Source organism: Humulus lupulus, chromosome 3 (assembly GCF_963169125.1).
Source record: "Humulus lupulus chromosome 3, drHumLupu1.1, whole genome shotgun sequence".
Lineage (NCBI taxonomy): Eukaryota > Viridiplantae > Streptophyta > Magnoliopsida > Rosales > Cannabaceae > Humulus > Humulus lupulus.
In genome coordinates, this window is record NC_084795.1 from 93,708,133 (window position 1) to 93,721,634 (window position 13,502).

At 31.7% G+C, this 13,502-nt stretch overlaps 3 protein-coding genes and 1 non-coding gene across 7 annotated transcripts; 2 read left to right on the top strand and 2 right to left on the bottom strand.

The window, feature by feature from the left end:
• Positions 1 to 1,561: 1,561 nt before the first annotated feature.
• LOC133822983 (uncharacterized) lies at positions 1,562 to 3,617 on the bottom strand. Of its 4 annotated transcripts, none has more exons than XM_062255499.1 (5): positions 3,136 to 3,617; positions 2,992 to 3,052; positions 2,239 to 2,290; positions 2,060 to 2,129; positions 1,562 to 1,740 (listed from the first exon to the last, which is right to left on the bottom strand). In XM_062255499.1, the coding sequence occupies exons 1-5, from the start codon at positions 3,232 to 3,234 to the stop codon at positions 1,654 to 1,656; spliced, it is 369 nt and encodes a 122-aa protein (XP_062111483.1). In that variant the 5' UTR covers positions 3,235 to 3,617; the 3' UTR covers positions 1,562 to 1,653. The 4 variants fall into 4 exon arrangements, with proteins under 4 accessions (XP_062111483.1, XP_062111482.1, XP_062111480.1 ...); XM_062255498.1 differs by having other exon boundaries at positions 2,060 to 2,120; positions 2,992 to 3,064; XM_062255496.1 differs by having other exon boundaries at positions 2,992 to 3,064.
• Positions 3,612 to 7,042, top strand: LOC133822982 (cytochrome b5). Its single transcript, XM_062255495.1, has 3 exons — positions 3,612 to 3,814; positions 6,349 to 6,415; positions 6,567 to 7,042. Exons 1-3 carry the CDS (start codon positions 3,728 to 3,730, stop codon positions 6,812 to 6,814), a joined length of 402 nt encoding a protein of 133 aa, XP_062111479.1. The 5' UTR covers positions 3,612 to 3,727; the 3' UTR covers positions 6,815 to 7,042.
• A 277-nt stretch (positions 7,043 to 7,319) lies between these two features.
• On the bottom strand, positions 7,320 to 7,392 carry TRNAA-UGC (transfer RNA alanine (anticodon UGC)). Its single transcript has one exon. It is a non-coding gene; the product is annotated as a tRNA-Ala (tRNA).
• Positions 7,393 to 7,856: 464 nt separating this feature from the next.
• On the top strand, positions 7,857 to 10,517 carry LOC133822985 (14-3-3-like protein GF14 iota). Its single transcript, XM_062255500.1, has 7 exons — positions 7,857 to 8,126; positions 8,741 to 9,047; positions 9,383 to 9,470; positions 9,593 to 9,702; positions 9,803 to 9,951; positions 10,052 to 10,098; positions 10,201 to 10,517. The coding sequence occupies exons 1-7, from the start codon at positions 8,051 to 8,053 to the stop codon at positions 10,204 to 10,206; spliced, it is 783 nt and encodes a 260-aa protein (XP_062111484.1). The 5' UTR covers positions 7,857 to 8,050; the 3' UTR covers positions 10,207 to 10,517.
• The last annotated feature ends 2,985 nt before the right edge of the window (positions 10,518 to 13,502 follow it).

A 13,502-nucleotide genomic window follows, 5' to 3' on the forward strand; every position in this document is an offset into this window, starting at 1 on the left:
GATGATAAAAAGTAAACATGGTATAGTCGAAGATGTTATAATCCTAGTTGCAAAATTCTCCTCAACCTCTAGACAAACCTTCCTTGCAATAGCTAATGCCCTCATTAATTGTAGTACGATAGACGTACTTGCTCAAGAGGGATTACTTGTGAAAGATAAGTTTTGGTCAGTTTGGTAAAGCTATTATAAAAACTAAAAATTACTTATTTAAAAAGTTATGGATTAAAGTTGTTTCATAAACAGACAAATAACATCTTATTAAAGACACAAAAGCTAAATCTAACATTTAAAGCTCTACCATTTTCATATTTTAGTTTGTGGGATAATCTATAATTAAATTGTATATTTATTTGACTATTATGTAGTTTATGTAAAATAAAAATATTTGAAATCAACATATAATATAAAATTAAAATTTTAAAAATATAGTTCCATGAGATATAATGATTATCAAATACTATAATAGATATAATGTTTACCATACTTGATGAACTCTAACTTACACCACATGGTAGAGAGAAAAGAATGGTTAATTAATTGTTCAACATCACGTTACAAAGTGGAAGAAGTCCACTCTCCAACTAAGTAGTAGTCTTCCTCTGAAATAGGAGGAATGTCACTTCTCTAGGAATTTACGATGAGGAGAGCAACGACTCTTAGGATGAGCTTATAAAAGGACTCCTCGGAGACTGAGATGATCAATTTTTACCGACTGTGACTATAGACCAATGGGAACAAACTCTTCCTAGGACACGACTGCTACACTCAATACTCAGAGTCACACTCTAATTCCCAAACACTTGTTGATCTCTCAAGTCTCATATTTTATTTCTTCTGTATTTACTTGTTATTTCTTTATTTCTGCTATTTTTTTACAAGTTTACTAGCTTGACCGTCGAAGTACCTTCAGTCGACACCACTTCGATATCCCGATTCCTCATTTGTCTTTGTTACAGGTTGTCAGTGCCTGCAACAATTGAACTCTGTGATTGTATATTTTAGCATCTACAGGCACATGAAAATATTTTCATTTTTTTTTATGACGGTGTTCATTGTAGTTACAACAAACCTCCGGCATATTTTCAAGAAATTTCAAATAATTTACATTATAAAAAACAAAGTTCAAACAACTTATTGCACATGTGTCTGTCTTTTTTTATGCGCATATATAAGTAAATGTTTGAACTCTATATTTATCATTGTAAATTATTCAGAATTTATAAAATATTAGACGTTATAACTACAATGAACACCGTCATAAAAAGAACAGACAAAAAAATGTTTCCACATACCCATATATGGTGGTGTGCTAAACCAGTAGAGTAAAAAGTTAACTACCTCAAAACTTCCCAAAAATTTAATAAAATATCTATTTATTTAAGCTCAGTCTCCCACATATTTATTTAATCACACTTCTACACTCACATTTATAATGTTGTGTCAATTTTCTTTCTTTTTTAAGTAGTAAAAGAACCAATTTGAGAAGATTTATATTCCCTAACATCTACCAAGTTAACCTCTCACACCATTATAATACATCCAAATCATAAATAAAAAAAGGTTGAAAATGACCGATAAATCATCTAGGGAGGCTGAATCTTTACAAGAACAAACACTATTAAAGCGTATTTACAAATGATCGTTAATTATGAATTATGTTTCTTCCTTAACGAAGAAATTCTGAGGCAAGCTAAAATCTTCTTCGTGATTCAAGACTTCAACATCCTCATCATCTGGTTTCTGCCATTTAGAATACCAAAAAAAAAAAAAAGCTCAGACTAACACACCTCATTACCTCCACAAAAAGATATATTTGAATTGTTCCAACTCCATTATATTTTGGTTAGAAACAGAATATGTTTCTGATAAAGACAGACTTTCACATTTGCAAATTCATATTTTGGTTCCATTATCGAAGTTCCTAGTCCATGCCATAAATATATTATGCAATTTCGACATAAAATAAAATGAATTAAGGATTTCAATTCTGACATTCACTAACACATCTTCTTTAAGAAACAAGTTGGAGATAAGGAAAATGAGTTATAAATTCTCATACCAACACTTCCAAGTTATAGAAACGATCCAGCAACTGTAGAACCTCATCAGAAGAAAACTGTCTGTTAAAACTATGACAAGAAGACAGCCAAAATAAGGGGAAAAATGGTAAAAGTTAGAGTTTATGTTCTTATATATAGGGTCAAAGTTATGGGAACAGAAGCATGAAGCAGAATTAACCTTTTCCGCAAAAACTCCATTAAACCAAAAAGAACAAAGTGGCGGTGTATGCCTGCAGAGATAATTTGTTCAGTAACAGTAATGAATTAAAAAAAATATATATGGCATGAACATAACTTAACTAACCAATAGGTCAAATGCATTAACTAACTACTGTTCACTATATCACAATCTTTCATTTCGTTTAATGATAATCGTCCCAAAAACTATCAGAGTATTCCTATTTAGATAGAGTTGGATCGGCCTAGTTGGGATATTTCTCTATTCTCATTTCTAATCCCAAAAAAAATATACTAAGTTGAGTTAGCAGATTAGGATACTAAATTACAATTTAGTAAAGCTGAAACCAGAGACTGATTATATACAGAACTTCATCAACATATTAGCTCAATGGCAGTTTGCCTAGTAATAAATTAGTTAATCCAAAGCCAAAGATATCATTTTCCAGGTTCATGACCCTTGAAATTCTCAAAAAGATGTACAAAGCCCTTGACTTTAAAGTTCAAATGAAAATGAAAATGGTGGATACAACGCCATGCGAAGCTCATTCAACCCAATGAATCATTTGTTTTTACTAAAATTTCTGTCCAATTTTTTTCTTTTTTCAATTAAGTCCTAACCATGAAATTTTGTCTGAACTAAACATTTATTTACATTATTTTCCCCAAAGCATAATAAAAATTCGTGACCTCCAAAAAACTCAAACTGAAAAATTTAAACACCAATTTCATAAAGAAAAAAAAAGGGGCATGCCTTGCAGCTTAATAGGAGGATAAATTTCGAGAGCTTCTAACAGTCTAAGCTCCAATTCAACCTGTGATTGCTCCTAAAAAAACACACACAATTAATAAGAAATATATGCATACATATATATATATATGATGATGAGAGAGAGACCTTTGGGAGAGAAGAAGCAGAGGACGGGGGAGCCTTGCAAGGAGAGTGTACGGACATTCCGTCTTGTTCCTCTTCCCTTGCTTTGCCACCACTCTCCATCTTCTCTTTAATTCATAAATACATATATATTATGTCTGTGTATATATATATACATATGGATCGCCCGCGAAGAAAATCACGCTCTCTTTTTCTGCTACTGTCAAATATTTTCAGACAACAGCAGAAAATAAAAGGGAAAATTATTATTTTTACTTTTCTTTTTCCCCTCTGATTTTCTTGCTAGGGTTTTGAATTTCTTTTTGTTTTCTTTTTCTTCATATTATCAAAGAGGACGGGCTTCCTGGGCTTGTACTTTTTCTAGGGTCGAATTTGATTTTGGGCTGGCCATTTTGTCAGTGAAGCCCAAAATGAATTAATAGGCGAGTGAGTTAGGCCCAACACCATAGGTCGGTTTCAGTTCTAAGTACAACTGAGTTGAGGCATGGTCTTCGTCATTTCTTTGTGTTCTTCGCTTCTCCCTTCTTCTTCTCTCTCAAGTCAATTATTTTGGGGGCAGAGTGGCTAAGCTGCCAAAGTAGCTGCGCCTCTAAAAATGCCGAGTCTTACCAAGCTCTTTTCCATGGCAGAAGCCTCCCAGCACAACACCAAAGATGACTGCTGGGTCGTTATCGATGGCAAGGTACCTACTATTTCATTAATGGCTTCTCAGACCATATGGGCTTTTTAATTGTTATAATCATGCATGGGCATGTGGTCTTTTTTATTTTTTGTTTTTTTAGATCTATTACGCCTTGTTAATTAAGCTTATATATTGTTTTATCTTTGAAACATACGTATGTATTCAGATTTTCTGACAAGATTTTTTAGGACTGTGAATGAATATATATAAAAAAAAATCTTGCAATTAGTCTAATTATAGGAATTTTGAGTTGGGTTTTGTGTTATTAGTTTTCACCCAATAGGGATAGCTCAAATGATCAGCATGCTCTGAAAAGTATATTATTGGGTTAGGCAGGGAAACTCGTTTAGAACAAATAGCTTTTGTTATGTTTTCTTGAGCATTTTTATTTGTTGCAAGTAAACTTGAGGCCATAATATGGGAAGCAAACTCAATTAAATTACATGTTGATTGATTTTTAATCAAGTTATAGCTTTACCTCGTTAAAACCACATAGCATTCCCAATAACTCCTCTTTCTAGAGAGAATTCTCTATAATTATTGAGAAAATTGTTAAAATTATCAGCATAGCTTCTTTAAACTAATTCTCTAAAATGAAGTTTTTTTATATTATTTATTTTCTTCTCTACATTTATAAAAAAATTTAAGAGCTCTTTTAAATTTTTTTCTCTCTGAATTTATTAGTTTTTAATTTTTTTATTATTTTAATAAATAAAAATGTTTAAGGATATAATATTTAAATAATTTAAATAAATATATAGATAAGCTGATAAATGATTGTAAAATTTTGATATAAAATTGAGAAAGTATTAAGATTTTAGTAATGTATTTTAACTGATAGAGGGAGGAGCTGCTGAGAGTGCTCCCTTAAGTAACATATTTTATTATTTTAAAAATATTCCTGAGCTTGAAACTAAGTCTAGTCCACCACCAACTCCTGTTTATGATGAACTTCCCGAAATCATTTAGAACGTCTGAGTACGATGTTGAACTCTCTTCAACTTTAACTGATATGATCGAAGATATTTCTTAATCTACTGTGTACTTGGACTCCTTACAAGTATGTTGGCGTTTCACCATCGAGTGGATTCTGAGATCCCTTTTAAACAAACTAAATTTACTCAAAAAGTTAGGGCTTGTTTGTTATTGTTTTCTGTTTTTTGTTTTCAAAATTGTGTTCTCAGAAATGAGAACAGAAAACTGTTTTTGTAGATTTTAAAAAACAAGAGGTGTTTGGTTAATATTTTCTAAAAACATTTTTTTAGTTTTATTTTTTTAAAATCTTAAATAAAAAATTAACAAATATATTTACAAATAGAAAAATATTTTAAAAGTTTGCAATAAATAATTGAATAAAATAATTTAAAAGAAAAAATGATGAAAAATAAGAAGTGAGAAAATTTGAGAACAACAGAAAACAACTTTTCCTTGTTCTCAAAATTTTCTGTTTTTTGTAACTTTGTTTTTAAAAATTGTTTTCTGAAAACAATGCCAAACACCCACACTTGTTTTCAAAAAACAGTTTTTAGCTTTTAAAAACAAAAAACAGTTTTTTAGTTAAGGTGCCAAACATCCCCTTAGCTTCGAGAACTTTGTAAACGTACTGCTGCTGAGCATGTTAGAAACAGAGGAAAGATAGATCAGAAGAATGTTCACTTAAAATCATGAAAACCCATGAAGTGATAAAAGTTACAATCCAAAGGGTTAAAGGAGAAAATGACCATCGCAATCTTTTTCCTACCCAATAACAGATCTATAAGCATTCTTTCGAAAGCCCAATATTAGTAAAATCATTTTTGTCTATTTTGAGAACATGATCACATAAATAACAGAACATTCTCACAGCCTGTCAAGAAAGAAAAACATATAAAGTCAAAACAATCATGCACAAAATCAAAATATGGTGCCTCATTGCCTTAGCACGGATACTTTGAACCCTAAACATCAATTTTGACATAAGATGCCTCAAGGAGAACCTACGCTAACACATGTCAATAAACTTCTAGTGATATTGTTATGGTAAAGAGTATTAAAAATTTATGTGCTGATTATTTATTGAGATATCTTTGTTAGATGTTTAAACTTTTAAGAAAATGGAAGAACTAATGATGATGTCTGCATTGTATTTTGCCTTTGTCATAAAATCTGCCAAAGGTAAAAACTGAACATAAGATGTGCTTGATGAATTGATGTAACCAAGCTTGGTAGTTGGAAAGTAAGATGTCTTACTTGTTTTTGGCTTTAGAAGATAATGATATTGAAAGGGCATCTTAATTCTCAAACATGGCTGGGTTGGAAACTTTGATACATATATTTATGAAATGGGGACGTGTTTGGTGTTACTAGTGTTTTGGACTGTGGGTGATGGAAGAAAAGATGCTTTATGAAGTAAAAGAGTAGGGTTAACAGGTTATGTAGTGTTGATCTTTGATTTGAAGACTTTATACTTTTCTGTGAGAGCTATCTTTCTGTTTACATTTCATGCTATTCCATTCTAAATGTTTTTCTTTTTCCCTTCCTGAGACTACTATTAGGTGTATGATTTGTCATCTTATTTGGATGAACACCCTGGTGGAGATGACATAGTTCTTGCTGCAACTGGTATATTTCTCATGCTGTTCTAGTTGAATGATTGAGCTATATCAATCTTTACTTTTGTATAGATATGTTCATAATTTGCCAAATTATCAACAAAAACATTATGAATACAAGTTCAAATGATTCCACTGAAAGATATTGATTTCCATTGAAGGAAAGGATGCAACTGACGATTTTGAAGATGCTGGGCACAGCAAAACTGCAAAGGAGCTCATGCAGAGCTTTTTCATTGGCGAGCTCGACACTTCTGATATCCCAGAACTTGAAATTGTCTCTAAGAATCCAACTAGTGAAGTTTATGCCAAGAAGCTCATAGACTTGACAAAGCAATTCTGGGTTGTCCCCACAATGGTTGTTGGAGTCTCTGTATTAGTAGGATTCTTATACATGCGCAAGAAATGATGCCATTGAAAAGTTTATTGGTTGAGCTGATTTTATCACAATTTTGAATAAATTTTTACAAGGATAGGAATTCAAAGAACTAGCAAAAGCAATTGATTGGAGGATTGATTTAATGCAAGGGTGATTAAAAATATTTTTGCATATTTGAGGATGTGCAAGCCCATAAACCTGGGAATTTGTTTTACTTCACTTTTAGATAGAATCTGTTATTTGCCCCCTTGTTGATAATGTGTTAGAATATTTTACAGTGATTGACATGGCCAGAATATCTAAAAATGTATCAAATATCATGTATGGATGCAAAAAAAAACATTTAAATGGTACATGTATAATAAAAATAATTTGAAAGAATTTAGCTGAAAATATTCACATCGAGAGAGAGAGCTTTATAGGTTTTGTAGTCCAACATCTACAGAGTGAAAGGGAAAAGAAGTATACGAGGAGGAGATTAGTTTTGGTTCTTGCTAATAATCAGTATTAACAATTGAAATGTATAAAATAAAAATGGAGATGCAGGGGATCGAACCCTGTACCTCTCGCATGCAAAGCGAGCGCTCTACCATTTGAGCTACATCCCCGATTTACCTTTTAGTGCAATTCGTTTAATATAAAAAAACCTTTAACTGATTATATCACACATATATAATTTTGCATATTCATACGAGGACAACAATAAGTAAAACATGTTAAAAACGCTCCTATAATATAATTGGAAAATTGTATATAATTTGTATTAAAATTCCACCATTGAACTCCAAAAACAAAAATTCCACCATCGAACAAATAGCCTCTATTTTTTCACATGGAGGCATAGAAAGTAAAAAAGAAGGGAGGATTGAATGAATCCAATTCCCTCGCCACCCCACGACACAAATTTCGCGTTTAATCTTTCAAAACCATTGTTCCTCTCTCTCTCTCAATCAACGGTCCAGATTTGGTCGTTCTGAACCCGAAACTTGCTCGATCTTTAACACGCCTCTCCTACTCTTCCTTCCCTATTATATAAGCCTTTCCTTTCCTTCCCCATTTTCTTCGCATAAATATATTAAACAGTAAATAACCTCTATTTTTTTATGATATATATATATAAAAAAATCAACCATAAAAACAGAACTCCGTTAAATTCAAAAATTAAAATAAAGAAATTTATATTCACAAGAAGAGAGTAAGCCCTAAAACTCTGTCAAGTTTGTGGTTTTGGAAAAGGAAAAAAAACTCTTCCTGAAACTAAAAACGATGTCGTCGGCCGAGAAGGAGAGAGAAACTCAGGTTTACTTGGCCAAGCTCGCCGAGCAGGCCGAGCGTTACGAAGGTATCTCGTTTTGCATTTTTTTTTCTTTCCTTATTTTCTCTTCAAATTTTGTACTAAGTGTTGTGTTTGGATCTTGTATTTGTGGAAATGTGAAATTTGGATATGCATTTTGACTCATCTGGGCCGCATTGGTTTCGATCGATTTCTCGTCCTAGATTTATCGATGCTTAGATTTTTCTGCATTGTGACTCATCTAATGGAATATGATCTTATATAAATTTGAAGCTTTGGGTCAATAGGAAATCCACAGATTCCATGTAAATTTTTTTGTGTAATATTAATGAACAATAAATTTGGATTTTGTTTAGCCAAGTGGGTTGTTTTCTAGTTGGAGTTATGATTGGCAGCATGTTATATTTGTATTTGCACTGTGATAATCCAGGTTTATTGCACTAGTAAATATTTGGTTGATGCAATTTCAGCAAACTTGTAATTTTTATTTATTATTATTATATTGTATTTACTTTTGTTATTAGTATTTGGATTTTTTTTTATGGTGAAACTAAGTGATTCATAGTTTTAATTTGAAGAAGAGAAATGTAACTTTTTAAATTTCCATTAATGTTAGAAAGTGGACATCTTTTAAAATTAGTAGTGTTAAAATGGTGTCTCAGAAATGGTGGAGTGTATGAAGAAACTTGCAAAACTTGATGTTGAATTGACCGTGGAGGAGAGAAACCTTCTTTCTGTGGGATACAAAAATGTCATAGGTGCTAGGCGGGCGTCTTGGCGCATTATGTCTTCAATTGAACAAAAGGAAGAATCTAAGGGGAATGAGAACAATGTCAAACTGATCAAGGGTTACCGCCAGAAGGTAGAGGATGAGCTTTCTAAGATTTGCAGTGACATTTTGACTATCATAGATGAGCATTTGATCCCCTCTTCTGCCTCTGGAGAAGCCACTGTATTCTACTACAAGATGTGAGTCATGTTATCTTGACTCTATATTACCTTTCCTAAAGATTTATGCCCATCAATTACACTTTTTTTGGTATGTTAGATATGTATTGAATATATGCAAAAATATGTTACTGTGGAACAATTTTCTGTACATGCTGATGACTTACCTTTTTCTGCCTTTCAATTGGTGCCCATGTGATGGGTGAGATTTTCTTTTTGTTCATCATGATCAATATCGTCTAGAGATTTGGATAAAAACACATGTACTTAGATCTGATGTGATAGCTTACCTTTTTCTTTCTTTCTTTTTTAGTGATTATACTAAACTTTATTGTTTTATGGTTTGCCTAATTCAGGAAAGGTGACTATTATCGCTATCTTGCGGAGTTCAAGACTGACCAGGACCGGAAAGAGGCAGCTGAGCAATCATTGAAGGGATATGAGGCATGTTTTAACAGCTCTTTTAAGATTTAGACAATTTTGTAAATTAATGGCAAATAAGCTTATTCATCCTTTTCATTCTTCAACCTCTAACGGTTCTCTTGTCATAAAAATAATTTTGTTAGGCTGCATCGAATACTGCAAATTCAGATCTCCCATCAACCCACCCGATCCGTCTTGGTCTGGCTCTCAATTTTTCTGTTTTCTACTATGAGATTATGAATTCACCCGAGAGGTATAACTTAATCCTCCTCTTCTTGGCTCCTGAAGTCTTGTTAACCATTGTCATGCTAGTACTTATAGATCTATTCTAATGTTGGTGCTCAAATTTCCAGGGCCTGCCATTTGGCTAAACAAGCATTTGATGAGGCAATTGCAGAGTTGGATACTTTGAGTGAAGAATCATACAAAGACAGCACCCTCATCATGCAGTTGCTGAGAGATAACCTTACTCTTTGGACCTCTGATTTACCTGAAGATGGAGGTATAGTGTATAGTGTACAACACCTACTTGTCTTTATATCTGAGAAGTTAGAACAGAATTTTGATTGCAAAGCTTTTGTTTAAAATATACACTCATGCAGGTGAAGAAAACTTTAAAGGTGAAGAATCCAAACCCGCCGATCCTGAGGTAAGTTCTGGCTTTTTTTTTCCCTTTAAAGTCTTTTTGGGTGAACTTATCTTACTAGTTCATTTATCCTTATCAATATTTAAAATATATTTACTTTTGCAGCATTGATGGAGTTCCTGAAACAACCCTGCACATGGAGAGTGGAAATCAATCTACTCTTCAAGATGTGACCTTTTTTTGGGTTTTCTTGTTCTAATCAAAGAGAGTGGTGTGAAGAACCAAGAACGTAGATAATATTTTGTTAAATTTGTCTCTTTAGGGCCCAACTAAAGCCAGAATATAAGAGAGATATCAACTGTTCATTTTTTTTTTCATTTTTCTTATTTATCAGTTTTCTTTTGTATTTGATCTTTGACGCCATGTTCTTTTTACAACTTTTTGTCTTAAGCAATGGGTACTTTAAATCTTTTATATTGCTATTTCATCTCCGTAGATATATTATCACCATGATTTGTTGGAAAATGTAACTATCTCATGATAAATTAGATTCACGAAATGCACCAGAGACAATAATGCACACTATTTAGTACATTACACAAATAGGTTCCAAAGTTTTTTGCCATACAAGTACGACACTATCCATCTGAAACTTGCAGAAGGGTCAAATTTTTATCTACGTGTATAAAAGTATCTTAGCAGTAACGGTTAGACGCTCCCTATATAAATATCACATTTAAAATTAATTTTATTTTATATTTGTAAGAAATATTCAAAATTGACGTACTGATAATCAAATAATAAAAGTCTAGAGAAAAAGTTACATTTATATTTTAAGGAATTTGGAAGAGAAGAGAATGGTGAGATGGCCAAGAGAAGGATGACCACAAGAAGATTGTGAAATATTGTGTGATGCTCCCTGAATTAAAAAAAAAAAAACAAATGTTATATTTAGCACAATATCTATAATTGTGCGCAAACGTACCAATAGCATTTTAAGATTCAAATTGATATAAAAATTAAATTTTCATTAATGATAATTAATAAATTAAATATTTAAAAAATAAATGACAATTGTAATTAAAAAAAGTTAATTAAAGTCTCTCGTTAATGATTAATGATAGTTTTGTAATTAAATAATGTATATTTATTGTTGTGCCAACTTAAATCATATTATATCTTAAATTAAATTTGGATTTTAGGACACTATTGGAGAAACAATTTTTCCAAAAATGTTAAAATATAGCATTACATCACAAATATGATACTCTATTAGAGATGTTCTAACAATCGGTGTTAGAAGAAATGAGAGTCGAAAATAAATCAGTCTCAATACCACGACATCACATTTGACGTGGAATGGAGTTGACTTATTCCACATGTCAAATTGGGACGTGACGTCATGATTACGAGAAATAATAAATTGGACCATCTTTTGGCATTATGTAAGTAATTTATTTTTTAATTTATAATTTTTTAGGATAAATACTTATTTGGTACTATGTGTTTATCAAAATACATGGTACCCTATGTTTTCAATAACGCTCATCTCGTACCATGTAATTTGAAATCATATATATTTGATACCATTAACTCAATTCTGATCAATAGATTTTATCAATATAACCAAATTACCCTCAATTATATAGATTTTAAATTCAAATTTTATTACTTAATTACATATAAGTGATGACAGATTGGTTATATTGATAAATTTTTATCGTTCCAATTTGAGTTCAGGATACTACATATGCATAATTTCAAATTACGAAGCACTAGATGAGAATTATTGAAAACATAAAATACTAAGTATGTATTTCGACAAAACACAGAGTACTAAATTATAATATATCCCAAAATTATTATGAGATTTGAATACTAATTAATAAAAATACGTAATTATAATAAAATGATAGCTATAAGGGCGCAACACTCTCGTGAAGAATTGTTTAACAAAGAGATCATGCGATGTATCCTTGGACACCATTTTGTACACTTGCCAGGGTGGGGCAATCTTTTAGTGGTACAACTGGTACTTCATGAGTGATACTACCCAGTTTGATTGGCTACGAGGAGTTAGTTCAACAACTTAATGAAGTAAATAACCATTTTAATTATACTAATGAATTAATTAGCTTTGTTGTAGACATTATTCACATAACAATCTCATGCTTCCACCTCTCATGCCACCATCAAATCAAGCTTCAGGTGTACATAACATTTCACTAATGCCTAAAATCTAAGAGGAAAAAGATAATTAGTTTTTGTTATGTTATATTTCAATGCATTGCACTTTATCAATTATTTTAGCGTGAATATTTATTATTGTTGCTTTCAAATCTTATTTCCTAATGAATGAACAATGATGAATCTTTTATACTATTATTATTTAATAATTATCTATTAATTATTAGTATTTTATTTAATTAATTATATTTAATTAAAAATAAAAATAAAATTAGGCAACACATTTCAAAGTCTTTACCTACACATAATGTGTGAATGCAGTCTTATATGAGGGTGCCACGTGGCTTCATAAAAGTGTGTCACGTGGCTCTATTTGAGTGTATCACATGAATCTATAAAAGTGTGTCACGTGTCCTAATATAAGTGTACCACGTGGTCTTATTTGAGTAAGCCACATTGTTTATAAGATAAGATATTGCTTTTAGAAAGGTTGCTTATACATAAGTTTATAAAGATTTATTTTTAAAGTTGTCGTTCATCAATGAGTTTGTGACTAAGATTGCAGTGGTCGTTTATCTAAGATCGTTTCTTAAAGTAGTTGTTCATCTATGAATTTACATCATAAAGAGGACATTCATATATGAGTTTGTGAATAAGATTGGTTCTTAAATTTGCCACTCATATTTGGGTTTGTGAATAAGATCGCTTCTTAAAGTGATTGCTTATCTATGTGGGGAAAAAAGATCGCTCTCGAGTGGTCACCTATTTTCATGAGTTGTTTTTTTAAGGGTTTGTTCTTAGAATCAAATTACAATAAGTTTGGTCGCGTTATAGGACGACCTATCTTTCATAAGCAGGTGATCGGGAACTTGTCAGCTCCTTATTCATTTGGGGCATATAAGTAGACATAAAAGTAATAAATAGCTTGAAAATGGAGATGAGGACTGAGCAAATGAAAGATTGAGTTAAAAATTGAGCAAAAGTAGTCTTGCCGACTAATTCTTGAAGGAATCCCACATTATCCTTCTTGTTTTCGTTAGCAGGAAATATCTCGTCTCTGAGTAATTATTCAACTACTTCATTTCTCCCTGACATAATAATTCAACAAGTTCTCAATGGTTAAAGTCTTGATAAATTTCTTTTAAAAAAATCTAGAGTTTAAAAAAAACATGGTTGCATTTCTTCTTTGTATCATCCAGCTTGAGTTTTTTTTTCTGTATATGAAGATCTCAAAATGAAGGACTTCGGAAGTATGTTGCGAGGGGCTACTCAATGATGAG

Coding starts and splice junctions, on each gene's coding strand:
- LOC133822982 (XM_062255495.1), top strand. CDS start 3,728: ATGCCGAGTCTTACCAAGCTCTTTTCCATGGCAGAAGCCTCCCAGCAC. Junction 3,815..6,348: donor GGGTCGTTATCGATGGCAAG/GTACCTACTATT, acceptor GACTACTATTAG/GTGTATGATTTGTCATCTTA. Junction 6,416..6,566: donor CATAGTTCTTGCTGCAACTG/GTATATTTCTCA, acceptor TTTCCATTGAAG/GAAAGGATGCAACTGACGAT.
- LOC133822983 (XM_062255496.1), bottom strand. CDS start 3,234: ATGGAGAGTGGTGGCAAAGCAAGGGAAGAGGAACAAGACGGAATGTCC. Junction 2,130..2,238: donor ATGGAGTTTTTGCGGAAAAG/GTTAATTCTGCT, acceptor TTCTTGTCATAG/TTTTAACAGACAGTTTTCTT. Junction 1,741..2,059: donor TCTATAACTTGGAAGTGTTG/GTATGAGAATTT, acceptor TCTAAATGGCAG/AAACCAGATGATGAGGATGT.
- LOC133822985 (XM_062255500.1), top strand. CDS start 8,051: ATGTCGTCGGCCGAGAAGGAGAGAGAAACTCAGGTTTACTTGGCCAAG. Junction 9,471..9,592: donor AATCATTGAAGGGATATGAG/GCATGTTTTAAC, acceptor TAATTTTGTTAG/GCTGCATCGAATACTGCAAA. Junction 9,952..10,051: donor TGATTTACCTGAAGATGGAG/GTATAGTGTATA, acceptor ACACTCATGCAG/GTGAAGAAAACTTTAAAGGT.